The sequence below is a fragment of the Sus scrofa genome, chromosome 5 (genome assembly GCF_000003025.6).
Source record: "Sus scrofa isolate TJ Tabasco breed Duroc chromosome 5, Sscrofa11.1, whole genome shotgun sequence".
NCBI classification, from domain to species: Eukaryota; Metazoa; Chordata; class Mammalia; order Artiodactyla; family Suidae; genus Sus; species Sus scrofa.
This window is the reverse complement of record NC_010447.5, coordinates 54,392,212-54,416,977: the sequence shown is the minus strand read 5'-3', so window position 1 is coordinate 54,416,977 and position 24,766 is coordinate 54,392,212. Positions and strand designations below refer to the sequence as shown.

The 24,766-nt window shown below is 37.9% G+C and overlaps 2 protein-coding genes across 3 annotated transcripts in view; one reads left to right on the top strand and one right to left on the bottom strand.

Annotated features, from left to right (window-relative positions):
- PLCZ1 (phospholipase C zeta 1) overlaps positions 1 to 24,766 on the bottom strand; it is a 194,849-nt gene that overhangs the window by 35,580 nt on the left and 134,503 nt on the right. The window contains 3 exon segments of one of the 2 annotated variants that reach the window (NM_214350.1): positions 6,909 to 7,032; positions 8,064 to 8,208; positions 8,641 to 8,686. In NM_214350.1, the coding sequence (NP_999515.1) occupies positions 6,909 to 7,032; positions 8,064 to 8,074 (135 nt within the window). In that variant the 5' untranslated portion in view covers positions 8,075 to 8,208; positions 8,641 to 8,686. 2 annotated transcript variants of the gene reach the window in all.
- On the top strand, positions 8,648 to 10,733 carry CAPZA3 (capping actin protein of muscle Z-line alpha subunit 3). The gene has a single exon (XM_003126448.4). It carries the CDS (start codon positions 8,981 to 8,983, stop codon positions 9,875 to 9,877), a length of 897 nt encoding a protein of 298 aa, XP_003126496.1. The 5' UTR covers positions 8,648 to 8,980; the 3' UTR covers positions 9,878 to 10,733.

Genomic DNA, 24,766 nt, shown 5'->3' with positions numbered 1-24,766 from the left:
TTCTTTTGTCTGGAAAACCCTTCTTTTACTATTTAGTTTACTAATTTCTACTAATCCTAGAAAAAGTATCCTTCCCTATATCCCTCTGTGTCTCCTTCTCAGGCCATGTTAGATAACCCTCCTCGGGATTGTAATAATATCCTGTACCTTCTTCTCACCTAGGGTTGATTACATTGGAATAAAAACCTTTTATTATAGATCCCTCTAGAACTGTCTCAGGGAGAAGTTTGTCATGTTTCCCGTATCCTTAGTACTTATAAGAGTGCCTGACTGAGGTCTTCATAACTTTGGTCTATCACCCAAACAGTTTTATTCTGGTGACATATGCTCATTTAACTGGATAAAGGAGCTAAATATCTCCTTAAACCTTGTAAGGGTAGGAAAAGATATTTTTAAAAACATATTGTAGAAAATACACAAAATTGCAGGCCCTACTACAGGGAATACTACAGCTTTTACATATGCTACATGTTAATCATTTACAATACAACATAAAATAAGAGTAATAAGAGTAATGATGCCATCTGCATGTTTTAAAAAAAGTTCACTAACTGGTTATTCCTTACAAGGCATTAAAAAAAGAACTTTACCAAATAATTCATTCTGTGTTTATAAATAAACATAAAAATATATCTTCTACCTTAGGACTGTGAACCTCCAAAAGGTATGAATTTTATTCTCCTTTTTATTTTCAATGCCTAGTACTGGACCTACCCTAAAGTAGGAGACTGGTGATTAAATGAATGATTGAGTGCATGAAGATTAAAGAACATATTAAAATAATTTTATTGCTAGTCATTCTGACAGTACACTTTAAGAGGACAGAACTAAGGCTTTTCATGTTGTTACCATTTTCCATTGCTCAGTTTGCTGGTAAAAAAGATAAAATGCTACTTAATAAATGACATCATGGGAAAGCTTATCTATCAAAACAAGAACTTTTAACATAAAACAGAGCATTTAAAGTTGTCTCTGAGATTACACTAAAAACAGGGTCTTCAGAATATCTTCCAGGAAATCATATGACTTGCAACTTTTTTCCCTACCTCTGATATACGAGTTTCAACTCCCTGACAACTTGGTCTTTTCCCTTTTCTTATTGTCTATTTCCTTCTGTTCCTACTGCAGAGACAGCAAACAGAGGCAGCAAGTCCCAGCCTTTGTTTAAAGGAGGCTTATTTGCATATCCTGGAGGCTGCAGCCCAAGGGCCAGACTTCAGGTTTAAGTACCAAGAGGGGCGGACTGTGTGGCTCTCTCTGGACACTTCATGCTCCCCTCTGCCCTGCTCTGGGTTGTTGACATCTCCCAGGAGGAAGCTTGTCAACACAAGCTATTGCCCAGAGGACACACCCCTTGATAGCCTGGCTCTGGTGGCCTGCAAAACTTATGTTTAGCAAACAGAGAACGTCCTTGGCTCAGCTCAGAGGGTGTGGACAGAGGCACCCATCTCCCAGTCTTTCCCTGAAAGAGGACCATTTGCACACTTTACAAGCTGCTGCCTGAGGTTCCAGATTCCAACCAGCCTGCATCTAGATGCTGTCTGAGGTCTCCCCTTTTGGGATACTGACAGGTCTTGGCACAACCTCCATGACTAAGAGCCACCAAGGATGAAGTAGGCTTTTTGGACAATCACGAACATTGAGAGGCAAACCAGAACTAGGGCCAAGTGAATGATAAGGTTCACCTCCTACACAAGACCACCCCTTCTACTAGAGTTGGCTGTTCTACTAATGCACAGAAACCAACATAATAAAAAAAATAATAATAAAATTTAAAAAAAATGAAGAAACAGAAGAATACATTCCCAACAAAGACAAAACCCCAGAAACTGACCTTAATAAAGCAGAAATAAGTAATTTACCCAATAAAGAGTTCAAATAATAGTTATAAACAATATGAAAGTTTCTCAGAAAACTCAAAATAGAACTAATATATCATTCAACAAGTTCACTTCCTAGTATTGATTCAAAGGAAATGAAATCACTATCTTGAAAAGTTATCTGCACCTTCATGTTCATTATAGCATTATTTACAGTAGCCAAGACATAGAAACAACCTAGGTGTCCATCAGTAAATAAATGCATAAGAAGAATGTATATGTGTATACACACACACACACACACACATATACATATAATATTTTTCAGCCTTAAAAAAGAATGAATGGCATAGATGGACCTTGAGGGCATTATGCTTAGTGAAATACATCATAAAGGGAAAGACAAATACTGTCTGATCTCACTTATATGCGGAATTAAAAAAAAAAAAATGACCTCATGATAGAGAACTTTCTAGTAGTTGCCAAAGGAGGGCGAGGGAGAGGCGGGATGGATGAAGACGGGCAAAAAGTACAAACTTCCAGTTATATGATAAATCAGTCTGGGGATATATTACACAGTATGGGAATTATAGATAATACACTGTATCATATATTTGAAAGTTGCTAATAAAGTAATCTTAAAAGCTCTTGTCACAAGAAAAAAATCTGTACCTATGTGAAGAGATAAAATGTCTACTGAACTTATTATGGTAATCATTCATAAAATATACATAATCAATCATCATGCTGTTATAGCTAAAGCCAATACAATGCTATACGTCAAGTATGTTTCAATAAAACTGGGGTGAGGGTCCGGAAAGCCAGTAGGATCGCTCAGGAAGAATGTGTAAAATAAAAAGAAAGAAAATTAAGACCTCAACTTTAAGAGAACAGAAGAAGAAATGCCAGCAGGATAGATATAGGGACAAAACAAAATTTGAAAGGAAAACTGGGAGAAAGTGATGTCATAGGAGTCAAAATAGAGAGAAGTTTAAGAAAAGAGGGATAAATAAAATGCATGGAGAGGCTAAACATTGGATTTAGCATTTTTGAACCAAATAGGTTTTCAAGAGAGATGTGAAGGCAAAGTGTACTGCTAGGAAACATTGAAGAAATATAAACAATTCTTTCACTTCATCTTCTACAAGAGAGAGTGTAACATTTAGAAGATGGTATGGTGCTATTTTATTTTTCAGATAAGATTAATCACAAACTCTGGAGGACCAACTAAGGTAGGAAATCATGAGGTTGAGGTGGGACGAAACAATAACGTTTCAGTGGCTGAATTGTACCCTGCCTCATCTCTCTGCCTTCTAACTCCCAATCCATTCCACACTGAGGCAGATTTATCCTAAAATGCAATGTTTCCCTGTTCAAAAAAAAACATCAGGGGCTACAAAACTAAGTCCAAATTCCATGGCCTGCTGGTCAAGATTTCTACCATCTGGCGATAACTGGCATTTGCAGCTATTTCTCACCACTCCCTTTCCATCATTGCATAGTCAAGTCCTATTTGACAACCTTCAACTCCTCAATCACTTCTTCTCTTTTTTTTTTTTTTTTTGTCTTTTTTCTTTTTAGTGCCACACCCACAGCATATGGAGGCTCCCAGGCTAGGAGTCACATCGGAGCTGTAGCTGCCAGCCACAGCCACAGCCACAGCCACATCAACACAGGATCTGAGCCGCATCTGTGACCTATGCCATAGCTCACGGCAACACCAGATCTTTAACGTACTGAGCAAGGCCAGGGATCAAACCTGCATCCTCATGGATACTAGCCGGGATTGTTAACCACTGAGCCAACGACAGGAACTCCACTCAATCACTTCTTGCACTGCTCTGTGCACATACTGCTTGTCATCCCTCAAGGTCCAGCAAAAATGTCACCTCCACCATGGCATCTTTTATAAAAGCCCAAAGCTAGGTTTTCTGTCTTCTCAGATTCCCTGTCAGTATTACCTAGGAAATTTATTATAATCCACTTATAAAGCAGTAATTTTTGTATTTCTTTTTCTCCTGATGAGATATAACACTTGTAACAGAGTGCCATGCACATACTATAGATTTAATAATGGTTGTTTAACTGCCTAACTTGAAGACTTAAGGTTAGTCCTGTAATTATATAAATTCTTGAAATTAAAAGGGATACTATTTCATAGTCAGGCAACAATGACGAGTATAATCTAAGACTAGCTATATGTACTGACAATTATATGACTCAATAATTAATTCTGTACAAGGAAGTTTAGAATATTTTGCCAGGGTCATAAAACTATGTGTTCTTTACTTAAATTTTACAATAAAAGTTCACCTTGTAAGAAAATAAATTCATGTCAGAATTTATGTCAGCTTCTTAGGAAATCAATAAATGTATGCAGTTTTCTATATTTCTTGAACAATCATAATGTAGCTTCAATATTTATTGAGTCCCTACTTTATGCCAAGCCTGATAGTAGGTACATTCACAAATGATATTTTATTTAATATTCAGAACAATCCTACAAAATAACTCTATTAGTATCCCCAGTCTGCAGATTAAGACATTTGTTCAGAAATTTCTGACTTGCCAAGTACCATACAACTAGGTACTAACAGAGTGAAGAATCTCCACACCCACTGAGTTTGCTAAAGATAAGAATCCAAGACACTGAACTTTTTGTTTTTGAGGCCACCAAAATAAGATTCATTATGATTCATTTTATTTGCTCTGACTAAAAGGTGTACCCATGAAGTGTGAAAAGATTAGCAAAAAAAGTTAAAAAAGAATTGGATGTTCACGCTTAATCTTCAACTATTTAGAAAATTCAGTTAGCCAATATACCTTCTCTAAGCATACTACCTACTGAACATTTTAATGCACATCCAACAATGTAGCCTAAGACAAAAAGTATTATCTATTAGTAAGCCTAGGGGAATTATTTTAATAGAAAGGAATGTTTTATCATAATAATCTTGTTTATATATAATTTATGCTTCAAAAGTATTTGAGGTCATTTTAAAGAGGTTTTTGAAGTATTCTAAGCAACCTCTGCCCCATTAATTTTTATCATTAACATTTATTTCATAGCTACTTTTAAAAGGTTTTACTAAACAAAATAGACCTTCAGCCTTGCTATATCTAAATAATCATGTTTCAATTAATAAGCTACTTCTTTACTCTTATAACTGTTGAGCATTCTACAATACTGTTTTTCAATATGGCATGCATTTTACTCAAGAGCGTTTCAAATAGCTATCTCTATCTGGCAAATCATTCAAAGGAACTTGATAATGACTAAATAAGATTTATGATAGTTCACATTTGACACAGATTTAATATATTACTCCCTCTTTATTGTGTTGCATGTGAATTTTATTAAACCAGAAAGCACATACCCATTTCTCCCTTTGGGTGATACCACTGGGGGGAAATTCTATGTGTAAAGGTGCTTTCCCAGAAAGGTATGATCTTCAGGTGTGGTATTAGATAGGAATTGATTACAATTCTGATAGCCTATGGCAGCACAATCTACGTGGACTCATAGCAACAACTCTGAATTCTTCGACTTTTACTTCAGTCTGCTAAGAAGTACAGCTTTTCTTTTTTTGAAACCTCCTCTTTGTGGTTAGTAAACATGAGGACTAAATTTTATGGAGAGAAGTGCTTATTGGGAGGCCATTCTTCATGGGTCTCCTGTCTGCTTTTTTTCTGAGCAGAGGCACTAACCACCTTTCTTCACCACCAGCCTTTCAAGGATGTTTACTTAGAAAGTGATAGTATCTCCCTCCAGAGGAGAAAACGGGTTTGTTTACTGTCCAGGATGATAATAAGTACACCCGCCAGGGCAAAGCTCAGACAGGCTTTCTGCCTATAATAAAAGCTCTGGGTTTCTTCAGCTTGAGGTTCTTCTCAGGTAATGCCACCCACTGCATGTGCACATAGTCACCCGAACCTCCTCACATCACACTTGAGGAACTGGGGCTAGGAGAAATGGTACCAAAATGTTGATACTCTGGCAAATGCTATTTTTGTGAATACTAAGCTGTCATTTTTATCTGAGCTGAAAGCCTGGCTCTGTCAGCATCCCAGAAACTCTTATCAGGCTGCCTGGTTACGCACAGGTAAGGTGATACAAGCTTCCCAGTTTGGATTAGTTGGTAACAATTTCAACAGAGTATGTTGTCTGCCTACTCACTTTCAAAAAGCAAAATCATGGTGTTCCCATTGTGGAGCAGCAGAAATGAAACCAACTAGTAACCATGAGGTTGTGGGTTCGATCCCTAGCCTCGCTCAGTGGGTTAAGGATCCAGCGTTGCCGTGAGCTGTGGTGTAGGTCACTGGCATGGCTTGGATCCTACATTGCTGTTGCTGTGGCACAGGCCAGCAGCTGTAGCTCTGATTTGACCCCTAGCCTGGGAACCTCCACGTGCCACAAGCACAGCCCTAAAAAGGCAAAAAAAAAAAAAAAAAAAAAAAAAAGCAAAATCATATTCCTAATACCTATCTTCCTAACTATGTGGGTTGGCCAGTCTAGTATTCTTCTTTGATTCACCAAGAAAATTGCCATCTTCCTGGCACAAAACCCAGCTAACTCTTGGATTTTTCTTTTTTTCATGATCTTTCCCTTCTTCCTCCCTTGACAGAATTGAGCCAGGTTCCCTTCTTACTAATTCTTCTTTCAACAAAGAAAAACTTATGGTTTGTTTGTCTGCTTTGAGTTGAGTAAAATACAATTTTTCTCAAGATTATCCATTCCTTCTATAAATCACTAACATCCAATCCATATACCATTTCATCTTTTATATGATTTGATGTAATCAGACAACCAATCTCATCTGATGAGAACATTACTGAATTCCCAGCAGACATTCTAAGCTGGTAGCTTGGTATTACTTCAAATTTTATCAACAACTCATTCTACTTCCTACCTAAATTCTTTCCATCTTGATTATAAATATAGTTAGTATAATTAATTGCCTTAATTTTTAAGAGCTTAATCTTTAATACATATTTTCTGCAGAAAGCATCTAAGTAGTCAAGGACATTTCCCTATATTGGATTTAAGTCCTTCCTAGGGTGGAGTGGGGGGCGGGGATATTATCTCACCTTAAAAATACATTTCACATGAATAGTATTGCACCGAATATCTAATTTTTCAAGTAATTTCTGAGCTTTTTCTAGATTAATTTTTCCACCTTTAAAGTCATCCCGAACCATGGACAAAAACCATGTACGAAGAACAAAAAAAAAGTTAAGGAAATTCTCACAGAAAGTCATTAAGTACTTAAAATGACTAAATAATATTTTATCTCTCCAGTTCATTGTTTTCATTTTAATTTTCAGAGGGCAGTCTATCTCATGCTTAAGTGAAAAACAATTTTGCAATAAATAATATTTAAAACAAAACTAAGTAGGTACTCTTCTGTAGTAAAGGTATGAAAAGGCATAACAATAAAAATTAGAGGAAAAGAATAAAAATTTACATTTGAGAAATGAAGCTATTACTTGGGAAATAAGGTCTGTTTTTGGAAGACACAGACTTAAATCACAGCTGGACATCAAAATCTCTCTATCACTTGATTCCTCTCAGCGCAACTTCCCTCATTTGAAAAGTGGTCAGATTAATACTTCAGAAAGGTGAGGGCCTTAAATGAGTTCATAATATATCATTTGACACAGTTTCTTCTACTGAGGGTTCAATAAATCGTAATCATGTCTGACATAATTACTATTACCACTACATTAGCCAAACATCCAGCTACACATATGTCCCCCCAAAAGCAACATTTTAAGGACCATCTAAAAGGTTTTAAAATGCATGGTTGAGTGTCTATTTGGTATGACAGAGAAAACAAAAATAATCAAGCTTACTTATTATCTATAGATAAACTACAAAAATTAGAACATTTCAATTTGAAAAACTAAGGTTGAGAAGAATATGACCATCTGTTAAAATCATAAAAAGTATTGGTAAAAATTGTTCAACAATACACTCAGTTTCAGAATGTTAGAACCAACAGGAAGCCCTTCAATTTAATGCCTATGACTTAATATGGCAAAGTTCATATTATTGTAAGAAAAAGATATGGGGAACTAAGGAAACTCAGAAAAGCTCAGGACAGAAGGAGAAGGAAGCATTTATACTTAAATGAGGGAAACTTAAGTTCAGGGCCTTTCAAAAAGAACGAGAAGAGAATCAAGGAAAGGAGATAAATCAAAAGAAAGAAGAAAGAGGAACAGAAAGGACTTCTGAGTGGATATTTGTTCTCCATATTTTCATGACCTGCTGTTCTGTTTCTCCTCGCTTAGAAGTTTCTCCCCATTATGAGTTGTCACGGGTTCCAAATACAATAAACTCTGCCCCTTTGCAGGAAAGGGATTTCTTGATACTCATCAGCTGTTGCCACTGCGGAGAAAGCAGAAAACACAGTGGATTGTTGCTTTTGTTCTTTGGAGTTAGCTCAACAATTAAATCCCACAGAAACCATATGTAAGATGTGGTCCCTGCACTTCACTGCCCTTGAAACTTTCTGGCTTCTCACTTATGTTCTGACCGTTCCCAAACCCAGTGTTTACAACTGAGGCATCCCTTGGGCTGTCTGGCATTTTCACATGAACTGCTATTGAATCTGTTTTATTTTTACTACTTTGTTTAAACCCCTCAAACCTTTCAGCATAATTTGCTTCCAGTGGGTTGGAGGAAGCTATTCTGAGGGTCTGAGTATAAGTCAATGCCATTATGGTCCCCGAAGGTGCAAAGGGCTGCCAAACAACTCTCTAGAAACTCTGGGCTGCTTCTCTAGATCCCTGACAACATATAATGCACACAGAGACACACCACTTTTGAAGAAGGCTGTGCTGGAGGCTAAGTTCTTAAAATCTTCAAAATAAGTATAGCTGGTTGGCTGAGCACCACGCTGTCAGGTGACTGTCATGTTTTCCTTTCGGTCTGAACACCTATTGTGATATCATCAAAAGTTCCACACTTCATAGAGAAAGCTTCTCTATGACTTCACCAGGAGGCCTCAGAGCTTGCCAGACAAACTGTTTTCATGGTCACACATGATAATCTTAAGCCTGAATGTTTAACACCTTGATGGGAAAGGTGTCCCATGGAATGTTTTCTCATCCTTTGAACACTCTTTATTTCAGAAGCTTTGCTTCTGCTGCAACCAAACATGTCACTTAGCGTTCTGAGTAGGAAAGAGAAAGAAAAAGCAATTCGCAGACTCTTAATACAGGCTCCTCCAGGGGAATTTGTAAATGCCTTTGATGATCTCTGTCTGCTTATCCGTGATGAAAAACTTATGCACCATCAAGGTGAATGCGCAGGCCACCAACACTGCCAAAAATATTCTGTACCACTCAGCATCGATGGAAATGCCGTTCTCCTGTCTCACCACAATGTAGTGGGTGACTACCGATTTTTTGACTACCAAAGCAAACTTTCTTTCAAATTTGATCTGCTTCAAAACCAGTTAAAAGATATCCAAAGTCACGGCATTATTCGGAATGAGACGGAGTACCTGAGGACTGTTGTGCTGTGTGCCTTGAAACTGTATGTGAATGATCACTATCCAAAAGGAAACTGCAATGTGCTGAGAAAAACAGTGAAGAATAAGGAATTCTTGATTGCTTGCATTGAAGATCACAGCTACAATTCAGATTTCTGGAATGGTCTTTGGAAATCAAAATGGATTTTCCAAATAAATCCATTTCTAACCCAAGTAACAGGAAGAATTTTTGTACAAGCTCACTTCTTCAGGTGTGTCAACCTTCACGTTGAAATCTCCAAGGACTTGAAAGAAAGCTTGGAAGTAGTCAATCAAGCTCAACTGGCTCTAAATTTTGCAAGGCTTGTGGAAGAGCAAGAAAATAAATTCCAAGCTGCAGTCTTAGAAGAATTACAGGAGTTATCGAATGAAGCCCTGAGAAGAATTATACGAAGAGATCTTCCAGTGACCCGCACTCTTATTGACTGGCAGAGGATACTCTCTGACTTGAATCTGGTGATGTATCCTAAATTAGGATATGTCATTTATTCAAGAAGTGTGTTATGCAACTGGATAATATAAAGGATTGCTCCTGGTAATTGTCTTGACCCAATTTAGTTGTGTTTCAGGGGTTGGGGGATGGCAGGGGTTATTTTCCTAAAGTTGAGAAGTCACTAGAGATACCCACCACCTGGCAGATGCAAGTGTGAATTAGGGAAACATCTAACAAATAATTTTATTCAGGGAAAGTTTACCAATAAGTTGAGAAAAGGACGATGGAAATGTGTTTCATGGTAGTGACCATCATAAAGCCAGAAACATCAATTACAACCTAAAATGGCTTTACAGAATGTGGTACCTTCGAAGTATTTTTAAAGGTAGCCAAGGTTAAGACTGTGTGTGTGTGTGTGTGTGTGTGTAGGAATGACTTTTGACTTTGTAACTGGAGACGGTATGCAAATGAAAGTCATTCTGCAAATGATATATCACCTAATTCCATTCAGTCTTACACCAACCACAAGGTGGGGGCTGGGGGGAGACTTCAGTAAGTGACATTAGGGTTGGATGGTCCATAAAACCAACAGATTATCAAAAATCTAGCTCATATGAAGGACTACTGGATCCAGGACACCCCCCACCTCACCCCAGGCAAGAATCTGGTATTACTCAAATCCCCAGGCTTTTTTGGTACCTAATCTGGTCTTTGAAGAATCAACTGGAAAGTCTGACTCGGAACCTTATATAGTCCAGTTCTTGTGAAGTTATCTCTATAAGCATCTCATAAGTGTTTATTTCATGCCAGGCTCAGTGCTAAATGATTTGGACACAATTTTTCATCATTAGGCTGCCACTAATAGGAACCCCATTTGACATGAGAAGAAAAAGATTTGAGTTGTTTAATTCACCCAGGCACATAGTGAGTGACAATGTGTAACCAACTCCAGCAGTCATGCTCTTGACCTCTAGGGTATCACTGGATACCTGTTTCATTAAGAGTTGTGAATTCTACTCTACAATGACTTGGGCAAGCATTCCACCCAAAGGACAACCCCAAAAGAACTGGAACTGATGGGCTGCTGTTTTCTAGCCAACCAGTTCCCCACTGCTACCACTTGTGTCTGCTTTCAAAGAATTCCAAATCGAGGAGTTCCCGTCGTGGAGCAGCAGGTTCTATCCCTGGCCTCAATCAGCAGGTTAAGGATCCAGCATTGCTGTGAGCTGTGGTGTAGTTTGCAGACATGGCTAGAATCCCATGTTGCTGTGGCTGTGGCGTAGGCTGGCAGCTGTAGTTCTGATTCAACCCCTAGCCTGGGAATCTCTGCATGCCGTGGGCGCAGCCCTAAAAAGACACACACACACCCACAAAAGAATTCCAAATCTAAACCTCTTTAATAAGACTGCAGTCGAGCAGTAAATGGGCCCCAGCGCCTATATTCAACTTACCTTCAAACCAATGCGCTTTATTGTTTGGATCCACACAATTGAAAAAAGGTCTAATTCTACTTAATAAGCACTGGTGAAGACAGGATCCTATGCAAAAATTTCCAAATCTCAAACTTCTTCTCCTCAACTGGTAGTTCTTAGAGAATCTCGGGAGAATTACCTAGGGAGTATCTTTGAAACTACAGCTTCCCAGTACTCATTCTCAGACTCTGATTTAATAGGTCAGAGAAATCTACATTGTAAACAAATATTGGTAATGATTCTGATGCAAGGGGCTCTAGGACCACATTTTAAGATATATTGCTCTAATCTTAGAGTAACATATCTCTCCTTTCTATTTACTTAAGATCATTTCCTATAAAATTATTGTCCATTAAAGGCAATTTCTACTACTTTACTACATTCACTATGCACAGACCAAGGACAGGCAGGTCTTCATCTGTCATGTCAAAAATTTAAGAACAACTTTCTAAACAAAAGCATCAGAAAAACTGCTCTCATTGCACTAAAATATATCCATCTGACAACTTATTTAGTAAAAATTTGAATTGATAGATAGTTATATACGTAAGTGTTGATTTTCCAGATCACTCTAGAATAGGACTTAATGTTTTAATGGGACAATCACAGAAATATTTAATGCCCACCCCAACAAAGACTTTCAAAATGATATTTATTGGTATTTTTGGATATAAAAGTCACATGTACTAATCACAGAAAATGCTTGAAGTATAAAGTATGTTGGCCTACTTCCTTCTATCCAATTTTAAGGAATTGCTTTAAATATTAAGGATATTCAGTATAAAAAAATTGTTTCCTGTTCTTTTTATATAACCTCCTATATCATAAATATTGTCCATGTCGTTAAAACTCCTTAAAGAGATACTTTTAATTATTTACATGATATTCATACTATTCATGCACAATAACAAGACAACCATTTCTCTATTCATACATAATTTAAGCATTTTAGCATTTTATTTCTGTTATTAATTAGGCTATAGTATCTTGTGCATAAAGCTTTGCCCACATTGTACGTTATTTCCCTTAAGATAAATTCCCCAAAATTACATACGGAAAAGATATGAACATACTAATGCTCTCAATACATATTGCCAAACTGCTTTCCAGAAAGATTCAACAATTTATAATCCCACCAGTAGCATAAGAGAGTATCTAGCTCACCACAGTAGTCTTAGCAATACTGAATATAAAATTTTTTCTTGATGGGCAAGAAACCCAAACAGAAAAGGTATTTCACTAGCTTATGTTACACGATACCTAAAAATCAATTCCACAATGATATTATTTGGTAGTTATTTTCTTTATACGGAGGCTGTAAGAGTCAGGAACATCTACAGTTCCTACCTCTTCTCTGAACCTTTATCTCTCTCTATTTCCCTCTCTCTCTCTCACACACACATTTACACTTAAACCTACACTATGAATACACATGCATATACACATATCTAAGGCATATACACAGATACACACAAAATGCTTCAGATCCTGAAGATGCAGACTTCTGTGTGGTATTTTTTAATATTCTAGTATTCTCTCCCCCAATCCTATTCCCAGATGGAATGTCAGCTCCTTCAGAATGCAGAACTTATCTATCCCAAGTGTCTAGAGCACTATTGTCTGTCATAAGGCAGGTACTCAATAAATGACTGAGTGAATGAACAAATAAATCTCAATAAACACATGAAGTATGGTAGGTTCAACTGGCCATAAGATTTTGTAAACCATCAATACCTACTGTCCCTTTAGGAATCATGTATTTCTCTGTAGATTCCCAAGGCTGATGCTAGGACTCCTCATTCCAAGACGATTGCATTCTGAAGCTGACATTAGCTGCCTCTTGCCCTAATGAAAATCTTTGCTCTTTCCTCACTCCAAGCAAAGAAAGATCTTTCTACCAAGTGTAAGAAATTCAAATTCTCCAAAAGTCATGTACAGTAATTTTTTTCAATTTTACATGATTCTCTGTCAAAGACTTTTTGCCCTTCCCTTTGGGGTGCTGGCCTCGAGCCCTAGTTGAAAGGCCATATCATGTTCCACTCAAGCACAAATCAATGGAAGATGCACACTCTCCAACTTCGCCGTGTCAGTGAGCCCCCTGCTGTTCTGGGATATGCTTGCCTGAGGTTAAAGCAGGCTTCCGTTGTCCTTTGATGGAAGCTTCGCCACAGTGTTACTAGATCCAACTACTCCCTTGACCCAAAAACTGGGTCCACCTCTTGGTAGGCATCAAACCAAAAGACACAATTTAGCCAAAATCAGGAGAAGGATTTATCACTTGCAGCAAGTGAGGAAAACACTAGGGATCTTTCCCAAAGCAGTGTCCTCCCCAAATATGAACAGTGAGATTGGGAGAAGTTTTAAGCTAAGGGTACATGCATATTCGCAAAGAGGCTTGAGCAGAGGAAAATTCAGCATAGAATTGGGGCAAAGGTGCATGGCATCTGAGATTCAGCTGATTGAAGTCAGGAGGGTCAGAAAAGATCAACATCATCATCCCTTAGATTCTAGTTGAGCTGGTGGCTGAGGAAAGATTTAAATTGTGCAAAACAGCTCAAGGCAGGGCTTTGGGCTAGTATTTACCATTGAAACAGAACAGGAAGTCTGTACAACTATTATCTTTGCTATTGTTACTTCTCTTGTCTGATAACAATCATTTGTTTCTGCATTCTTTTGTTCCCTTAAGATTATTAATTGCCGAGATGTGTTCAAGGGCAGTACTGTGGCCAAAATCAGATCACAAAATGGCTTTGGCCAAAAATGTCTTCTCTTATGTCAAGAAAGCTGGTTCTGGAGTTCCCGTCATGGCGCAGTGGTTAACGAATCCGACTGGGAACCAAAAGGTTGCGGGTTTGATCCCTGCCCTTGCTCAGTGGGTTAACGATCCGGCGTTGCCATGAGCTGTGGTGTAGGTCGCAGACGCGGCTCAGATCCCGCGTTGCTGTGGCTCTGGCATAGGCTGGCAGCTACAGCTCCAATTAGACCCCTAGCCTGGGAAACTCCATATGCCACAGGAGCAGCCCAAGAAATGGCAAAAAGACAAAAAAAAAAAAAAAAAAAAAAAAAAAAGAAAGAAAGAAAAAAAAAGAAAGCTGGTTCTCTTTCCATGGGGACCCCCCAACCCTATCTGCTTACAAAACCTATCTCAACCTCACATCAGACACTGGTCTCATTCTTGATGAGCAATCAACATATTCTTTTCTATTGACTCCCATAGCCTTCTTGATGATATGCTTTCAATTTTTTCTACTCAAGCTCTACTTCAATCCTTCACTTAGTAAATGACTTTGTTCCTTCACTAAGAAGACACACGCTTTCAAAAAGAGCTCCTACAGCGTCTTTCCTCTGTACTTAAAATATATTTTTCTTCTCCTTCCAAATAGTCTCCAAAGCAGTGCTGTTCCTATTTAAGACTAATTCTCCTCCCTATGCACCTGATCCTAAATCCTTGATCTTTTGTCATCCAGGCTCTTGATTCACAGGTTACTTTTTTATTCTTGACTTCTTACTTTCTCTAGCACATCTTGGCTTCTCTCCTCTATAAGCAAAAAAATTTAGTTCCAATATCTTCCCTATGAATTTCTGAGGTCCTTTCACCCGGAAACTTTTCAAAAGATTATCCTATCCTTAATTTTTCTTCTGCTTTTTAACCACTTAATATTTTCTTAAAGGAATGGATTTAATTAAGAGTCTGCTATGTTCCAGGCATTCTACCAAGCAGTTTTGCCTGCCTCATTGAATCCTTATAAGAATCCTACAACTGGGACTTATTTTTTACAGCTTAGGGAACTAAGAATATTCTTAAGTAATTTTGCCAAATTGACACAGTTAGTAAGTAAGAGAACTGGGATTCCAATTTAGGTCTGTCACACTTCAAAATTCCTGCTGATTACACCAGATCAGGCTGTCTTAACTCTGCACCTTCTGGCTTCCAGTCCAGCAGTATACTGAAAATCCATTCTTGGAGTTCCTGTCATAGCTCAGAGGAAACGAATCTGACTAGCATCCACGAGGATGCAGGTTCAATCCCTGGCCTCGCTCACTGGGTTAAGGATCCAGCATTGGCTGTGAGCTGTGGTGTAGGTCACAGACACGGCTCAGATCTGGTGTTGCTGTGGCAGTGGCGTAGGCTGGCAGTTGCAGCCCCAGTTCGATCCCTAGCCTGGGAACCTCCATATGCCACGGGTTTGGCCCTAAAAAGACAAAAAGAAAAAGAGAAAAAGAAAAAAGAAAATTCTTTCTTGAAAGGGTTCAATATCATCACAGTTCATTCCAATGACCTTCCCTCAGTTATCATCATGGGAAGTGGACTATTTCTTTATCCTGAGAAACTTTTCTTTCCTCAGTTGTAACTGCATCTTAATCTCCCCTTCTCTAATTCTTTTCATTTTTCCTCCTCCTCTGTTTCCCACACTCAAACATAGGCATCCTTCAAACCCTGGTTCTCCAGCCTCTTCTTTTTACTTTATCACTCTCATTCACCAAGGTTTTCAGCAACACATCACCATATTCAGGTATACAGTACTGGAGAAAACTCCAGTACTCACTGCCTACACTTATGACTAAGTAGCTCTTCAAAAGAGTATTTTTCCTAGCATATGCATCTTTTTCTTTTCCCTCTTGGCTTCCAAACTTGTTGCTTTTTTTTTAATTTTTATCTTATTATTGAGCTTATCACTAAGCACCATATTCTAAGATAATAACCTTGACCACACTCTGCCAGATCAGCTTTGCATAAACACATCTCCCAGTTCAACTTGACCTCCAAGAATAACCTATCTTGGCACTGCTCCCCCTTGATTCACACTCTACCCCACCATCCCTCCAACCCTGTCTACCCATGTTCTATAAGTGAAAATAAGACATCTAGTAAATAATCATACAAATGATTCCAGTCAACTTGACTTTCTGCTTCATTTACGCATTCCAATATTCCCTGCAGGTCCTACCTTAGTGTCAAAATCAACATTTTTCAGAAGAAAGTTGTACTCTTACCTACCTCTCTCTTCCTCAAGAAAATTACTTTTTTTTTCCCTTAGAAGCACTATCTTGCAATTGACTCAAGGTCAAAATTTCAGGCATCTTTAATTTGTTTCATATTTCCTAAAAGTCCAATTTGTCTTTTTATTTATGTTCCTGCAAGTATTTTTCTTATTTACTTCCTTATTTATTTTTATCAATAATTTTTGCTATTTCTCACTTATCAAATTTTCTAACTGGTCTGCCCTTATTTTCTTTTTTTTTAAATTACAATCTATTCTCTGATGTTCTGCCAAATTAATTTTCAAAAACCTTAACTGATTACTCTCTGCTGTTACTCACAATCTCGATCAAACACTTAAAAGCTACCTATTGAATAGGGGATACATTCTGAATGCCCTGGTTTAGCCTTCCAAGGTCCTCCATGATCCAAGTGCAGCCTACCTCTTCCATGGATCCGATATGGCTGAAGTGGACTTTACCTCTTCCAAGAGGCCTAAGAGAAGCTTCACCAGAAGTGCTCTTAACATTTTTTATATGTCAACATGTTCTATCTCTAATTCTGCCTTAGAACTTTTCCACTCTAATTTGAATATTAAATGTGTGCTTGTGCTGTTCCTCTTAACATACTAACAGAGGGGATTTTGTTTCATGTGTACACAATTAGTAGAAATTATGCAATTTTGAGTCAGAATATCTAAGTTCAAGTTCTGAGACTACCAATGACTATGTTTGTGACATTAGGTAAGATTAAGATATATGACTTCTTTGATACCCACTTGTTCTATTTGTTAAATGGGGATTAAATGCATGATGTTTTACATACACTGTGTGAGCAATAAATGATTTGTGAATAAATACATGCCCAAGAGAGGCGAGCTTCCATCAATCTCAGGTTGGCTGGAGCTTCACAAGCAGTATTTTCTACAGATAAGAAAAAGTGTCTGATAGCAGCATTCCTCAATTCAACCAAAGCTCTCCACTTTTCAGGAATTCTAATTTACAAGTACCACTGACTTGGAAGTACAGCTTTGCATTTTAAAGATTTTTCATAGTGTCTGGCACCTGGTAAGAATACAATTCCCATACTCTAGTTTCCTGACAATACATTCTTGATGTTTTATTATGTGGCAAATGGACATAGATAACTTAAGGAGGCTCCAGGGATAAGATTTATTTTCAAACTTCATCAGTTTATGTCCCAACAGGAAATGGATAACAAATACAGACAGAATAATTCAAAGAAACTATAACGATGAGATTACCCACAAAGATGTGGGAACACAAGGGAAAGTGAAATAACATGAGAGTTTATATCTTTAGGTCAAGGTTAGGTACTTGCCTCTAGAACCTAGTCAGTATAATGGGTCATTAGACGAAAGAATGTAACCCTCCATGGAGAAGGAGAACTTCAGCCCAAGGAGATCTCTCAGGAAGGGCTAAGGGCATAAATGTTCTTCTTCCTCTGGCTTCTGCCGGAGCACCCCATTGGCAAACCCAATCAAAAACCAGACTGCAAGGGGATTCATTAACACAGTCTATGCACATCAGCCTCCCAAGGCCAGTCATAGCAGCGGTGAAGGGAAGAGAATGGATCTGGAGGCACAAATGAAACATTCCAGAAACACATCCATTTGCCCAAATGTGATTTATGACACCATGCTGGACTTTTGTTTTAGTAAGATGAACATCTGGCATTTACTAAATATATTCCATCCTTTTGTTCATTTAGAAATGTCATTATTTTAAATAAACATGCATATTTTTTAGGTTACATGAAAGATGTTTTTGGAAGGATATTAAATAACTTTTCTGCAGATTTTGTCCATTTTAATTCCTTTGTAAAACACAACCTCTTCCAGGTCATAAATGCTTTCCTGAATTAATCTTATCACATAAATATAATGCTTATCAAACTGTTCTTATAACCCTAGTCACTTTTCATTCTTATTTCAAAATATGTAAAGTGTCCTTACTTTCTAAGAACCATGTTCATGCACCAAACTCATATAAATACGGTGTGGATAGGATTTAATAGGGCAGATTTTTTTATTATTATTCCTTAGGAATGTGATCTGTGACCCTAAAAGCATACAAATGCAGCCTCAGTTCAGAGACAGTCATGACATGAGAGAGTGAGGTAGGGAGAAAATTTCATAAATGTTGTATTTTTTAGTAGAGATACCCGAACAGTATCCCAGTGTTTCTTAATGAGTATTTCCTATGTTCATGTCAGTACTTCTTTTTATACCTCATTCTTGGATAAAAAATCTTCCACCTAACAGCTCAAATTCATCTGGGTTTAATAGAAAATAACAATAAAGGAAAATTAGAACTCTTGTGCCAGGAGTTGCCATCGTGGCGCAGCAGAAACAAATCTGACTAGGAACAATCAGGTTGCGGGTTCAATCCCTGGCCTTGCTCAGTGGGTTAAGGATCCAGCATTGCCGTGAGCTATGCTGTAGGTCACGGATGTGACTCGGATCTGGCACTGCTGTGGCTCTTGCACAGGCCAGCAGCAACAACTCTAATTAGACCTCTAGCCTGGGAACCTCCATATGCCACGAATGTGGCCCTAGAAAAGACAAACAAAACAAAACAAAAAAAAGAACTCTTGTGCCAAATTATAATTATAGCATAACAAACATCCAAAGTTCAGGAAGGGTCTGTGGTGGGGCTTTTTTTTTTTTTTTTTTAAAGAATTAAATTTGCCATGTCTAGCATCAGTACTCAGAGTCAAATTGATCACTTCAGAATTTCTAGAAACCTTTACAGTGGGCCATAAATTCTAGTGGTAGGACCTCAAGATATAGGAAAAGAAAAATCTGACGATTTTTATAGTTACAAGGTGCCATTCATTACATTATGTTGGGACAACCATTGACTATCAGCAGACATCTATTATCATCTATTTCTGACTATAGAAAATTTGAATTAAGCTGCATTAACTTATTTAGCTTGATCCAGGATGTACTTCTAACCACTTGCCAACATCCACAGTCACACTGCATTCATTCCCCCTAGGAATACAGAACAGCAAACTCTTATGAACCTTGCAGAACAATCTGACCCCACTAGCCAATCCATCCATGTATGTGTCTCAAATTCCTCCTTTCCAAGGGACTGCAATCCCAAGATCCTCCCTTATGTCACTGCAAATTTATTTAACTCCCCTCCAAAATTCTTTTGCAAAATATTATCATAGGCCTATTACTAATACTGCTTCCCTTTAAAAAAATTACTATAGTTGATTTACAATGTTCTGTCAACTTCTGCTGTACAGCAAAGTAAACCAGTCATACATACATATACCTTCTTTTTTTTCACACCATCCTCCATCATGTTCCATCATAAGTGATCAGACACAGATCCTTGGGCTATACAGCAGAACCTCATTGCCTATCCATTCCAAATGCAACAGTTTGCATCTACCAATCCCAAACTCCCAGTCCATCCCACTCCCTCCCCCCCACCACCGTGGCAACCACAAGTCTGTTCTCCATGTCCATGAGTTTGTTTCTTTTCTGTAGATAGGTTCATTTGTTCCAGATATGAATGATATCATATGGTATTTATCTTTCTCATTCTGACTCACTTCACTCAGTATGAGAATCTCTAGTTCCATCCATGTTGCTGCAAATGACATTATTTTGTTCTTTTTATGGCTGAGTAGTATCCCATTGTGTATATATACCACTTCTTCTTAATCCAATCATCTGTGGGTGGACATTTAGGTTGTTTCTGTCTCTTGGCTATTGTGAATAGTGCTGCAATAAACATAGGGGTACATGTATCCTCTTCAATGAATGCTTTGTCTGGATATATGCCCAGGGGTGGGATTGCTGGATCATATGGTAGTTCTGTATTTAGTTTTCTGAGGTACCTCCATACTGTTTTTCATGGTAGTTATACCAATTTATATTCCCACCAACAATGCAGGAGGGTTCTGTTTTATCCACACCCTCTCCAGCATTTGTTATTTGTGGACTTACTAATGATGGCCATTCTGACTGGTAGTAGTACCTGAGGTGGTAGCTCAATGAAGTTTTGATTTTCATTCCTCTAATAATTAGTGATGTTGAACATTTTTTCATATGCCTGTTGGCCATCTATATGTCTTCTTTGGAGAAATGTTTAGTTATATCTTATGCCCACTTTTTATCTTCCAATCAATCATTTCTATTAAACACAGGGAAGTCACTTACAAATGGAACATGATGGAGGATAATGTGCAAAAAAGAATGTATATATATGTGTGACTGGGTCACTTTGCTGTACCGTAGAAGTTGCCAGAGCATTGTAAATCAACTATAATGGAAAAAATAAAAATCACTTTGAAAATTAATTAATTAACCTTCAAAAAATATTTCTTTATAGATGTATGCTTTGAGGAAAAGGATCTTACTGACTTTGGTGATCCCATTACAGAGTCTGGAACATAATGAGTGCTTAGTAGATACTGCTGAATACATAGATGGGTGGTTAAATGAATGAATACATTGAAGGAAGAAAATAAACTCTATTGCTGTTTCCTTTAAATAGACACATTTTCCACTAAATATTTCAGTTTTCATAGCATCATGAGGTGAATGTCAATCTGAAAATGCAGGGACAAAGAATGCCTGGGATTCCAAGGACAAAGAAGTTCGAAAATGCCATATATGCCCCTACTTAGAGAGTCTCAATATACACTGACATATTAAAGGCTCAGAGATAGTCTGCCACTAAAATAAAATTATTTAGTTGAGTAGTTTCTGGAATCATTTTTGATTCCTCCCTTTTCCTCTGGCCACCCATATTGAATCTCTCTGCAAGGTCTATGAGTCTGACCTCTAGAAGAATATCGTCTACCTCCCTCCATCACAGCTGTTATCACTCTAGCCCATGGCACCATCCTGTCTCGCAAGAGTACTGCAACATCCTCCTAATTGACATCTGTTTCCACTCTTAGACTCATAACCATTCCAACAAAGTAGCCAAAAATCAGCCTTTAAAAACATAAATTGATTCCCTGCTTATTCCTAAACCATAGCAATGGGTTTAATGTTCTTAAAGGCCACTCTTCATATATTGGCCTACATGGCCTTATGCTCTCCAGCCTGGGCCTCACTCTCCAACCTTACCAACACTGACCACTCTTTTGTCCACTAGGCTTCTTTATCTGCCTTCTCCTTGCCCAGCCCTTTTCTACATGAGGGACTTTGCACTTGAAGTTTCCTCTGCCTGAAAACATGTCTTTCAGCTCTTCTTCTCATTAGCTTCTCTTCATCCTTCAAGCCTCTGCTCAAAGTGACTTTTCTGGGAGTTCCCATTGTGGCTCAGTGGGTTACGAACCTGACTAATATCCTTGACGACACAGGTTTGATCCCTGGCCTCGCTCAGTGGGTTAAGGATCTGGTGTTGATGTGGGCTGTGGCATAGGTTTCAGACATGGCTTGGATCTGATGTTGCTGTGGCTGTAGTACAGGCCAGTAGCAACAGCTTAGATTTGACCCCTAGCCTGGGATCTTCCATATGCTGCAAATGCAGTCCTAAAAAAAGCAAAAAACAAACAAACAAAAAATCAATTTTCTGAAATCCCTCTCAAGACCTGGCCCTTCTCAGTTCTCCCCATATCACCATTTTTTTACTTCCTTCATAGTAATCACCATTTGAATTTTTAAAATTCTGATTTCCTACACTAGAATACCAACCCTATGGGGGCAGCAACCTTATTGATCTTATTTACCAGAATATCCTTGATAATACCTGGCACGTGGTAGCGAATAAATATTTGCTGAACAAATACGTTTATTCAGGGGACCCTCTTTCAAATAAAACTAACATTTCACAGAATACAGAAAGTCTAGTGTAGGCTGAGAAGTTATTATTTTACAGAAGACCTATGCATACCTTCAAGGAGTTAAGAATCTCTATTCACATATAATGGGCTTTATAATTCTGACATAAAAATATGACACCTTCTCAAAAGTCTATCATAGATTATATGTCAATGCAATTAGGTAAATGTTATTTATCTACTGTGTTAATATATTTCTGTTAGCCATTTTATGTTCTAATTTCTACAAAGTATTCTCCTTTATTTGGGTGTTTCCTTACAACTGATTGAACTCTTATCGTGAAAAATTCATGTTAAAGGCTTCTGCTGGTAAGCTCATAAAGTTTGGGAACCATTTCAAGAGTTTCACAGTATTTTTGGTTTTGACTTTGGTTTTTGACTAAGAGACTATAACCATCATCCAGCTTTATTTCTTTTCTCACAGACTAGGAAGCTGAAACGAGGCCCTGAGAATTTGAATGACTTTTTCAAAATCAGGCAATTTTAATTAACACTGTAATTCTGGTCCAGGTTATTTTCACACTTTGTTCTATCGTCCCCATTATTCCTAAGTCCATAAGGCAGACATTAGAAGTGGTATATATGAGGGGCTGGATCCAAATGATGAGCTTAAGCAACACCTAATTTCAGAGAGGGTGCTTGGAAAGACCCATTTCCATTTCTATTACAGTGAAGCAGTTGATTAGCTGTTCATTATGATAGAAATAGGATCAGATGCCAATTTTATTTCCCCTTTACCCCTGATAATTAGAGGAGCTCATCCTAACAAAGAAAAATCTTAACAACTCCATTCCCATTTATATTGACAAGTTGCCCAGAAATGGATAATACCAAAACAAAAAAAAAAAAAAAAAAGAGAGAGAGAGAGAGAGAGAGAAGAAAGAAACACTCCTCTTGCTTCTTAATAAATCAAGTTAACACTAATGCTCATAATTTTTAACAGATCTCTTAAACTTAACTTCATGTGGTTGATTAATGGTAAAATTACACCAGTCTTGAGTGGGAAGCTGTAAAGAAGAGAAGTAAATCTTATCCTTCTTCTGCTAATACACACACAGTCTGACACAGGAAGCTGCTTAAGTCAGCCAGAAGAAAACAGCAATCCTAATTTTAAAATGGGCAGAGTATACAAACTGGAAATTAACAGAACAGGAAATTCCCAAAAATATGAAGGAAAACATATGCAATATTCAAATAAATGCTTATTAAAACCATTATTAGTTTTATCTTACACCTATCTTCAAAGGCAAAAAATTAGAAGTCGGTTTAAACAAATTATGGTAGAGATGGGAATTTGTGTACGTGTATATGTATGCAAGTGCATATGTGCATGTGCATGTGTGTGTGTGTGTGTGTGTGTGTGTGTGTGTGTGTGTGTGTATGTAGGGACCCTCATACATTATTGCCAGTGGGAGATTAAACAAAAATCTGCTGTTCTCAAGAGCAATCAGGCACTATTTAGTCAAAATTAAATGTATGGATACCCTATGATTTAGCAACTCCATCCCAGGTCGTATTTCCTTCCAAAGTCTCACGCTTGTCTGGAAGGCAATAAGGATGTTCACTGCAGTGTTGCTTGTGGTGGCAGGAAGTTAATCGTAATTTAGAAGCTCACCACTGATGGATTAAAAGGTAAATATGGTAAATGCACACCAAGGAGAACCATGGACAGCTGGGAGAAAGAGCAAATGTACACAGAACAATATGGGTCTATGGTGAAAGCACACTGCTGGATAACAGACAGTAAAATTTAGTGTGATTTATATCACAATAATAAGTGAAGAAATATAAAATATATTGCTTCAAATAATACACATTTTTCAAGAACTTTTTTTTTTTTTAGGGCAGGGCATTTAGAAATTCCTAGACTAGGGGTCGAATCTGAGCTACAGCTGCTGACCTACAACACAGCCACAGCAATGCCAGATCCAAGCCACGTTTGTGCCCTACACCACACTCATGGCAAAACCAGATCCTTAACCCACTGAGTGGGGCCAGGGATCAAACCTGCATCCTCATGATTACTGATCAGGTTTGTTACCACTGAGCCACAACAGGCACTCCAAGAACTTTTTTTTTTTTTAATACACATTCAATACATTAGAATGGTTTCCTGTACAGGAAACAAATTTAAAATAATAAACAACCAAAAATAAACAACTATAAGCACAAAAAGAGGAAAGTAAAGAGAAAATAAACAGAAGTAAAAAGAGTTTTGCTGACTCAGAAGCACTGTGAACTTAAAGCCTTCAAAAATGAACTAAAATACTTCCCCTCCAATTGCCCTTCCCACCCCTCACTCCTCAGGGTTTCAAAGGCACCACCCATGGTCTTTAGCTACTGTAGCTGTGAAAGGTCTGCAGGAGTAAGACTGAGGCCAGGACAGGGGAAGACAGTTTTGAACAAAGTCAGAAATGATTCTGTCGATTCCTCAAAATAAGCACAAACTGAAGTTGGAAAAGAAAGTCCATCTCTGTTTTTGACTAGTGGGGTGAGTGGAAAAGGTGAGTTTGGCTCTATAGACTGCCACGGGCACCAATGTTTAGAAGAGATCAAAAGAGGCCAGTTCTTGTAAGAGGTGTAGGGTTCTAACTGGAAAATTGGAAAGTCAGTACATTTCTTGCCAGGTTAGAAGATTATAAAAGTCTGACCAAAAAGATAAAGCATAGCTTTACTGTGACTGGCAC

Excerpts from the sequence above, each read along its gene's own strand:
- CAPZA3 (XM_003126448.4), top strand. The coding sequence starts at position 8,981 with ATGTCACTTAGCGTTCTGAGTAGGAAAGAGAAAGAAAAAGCAATTCGC.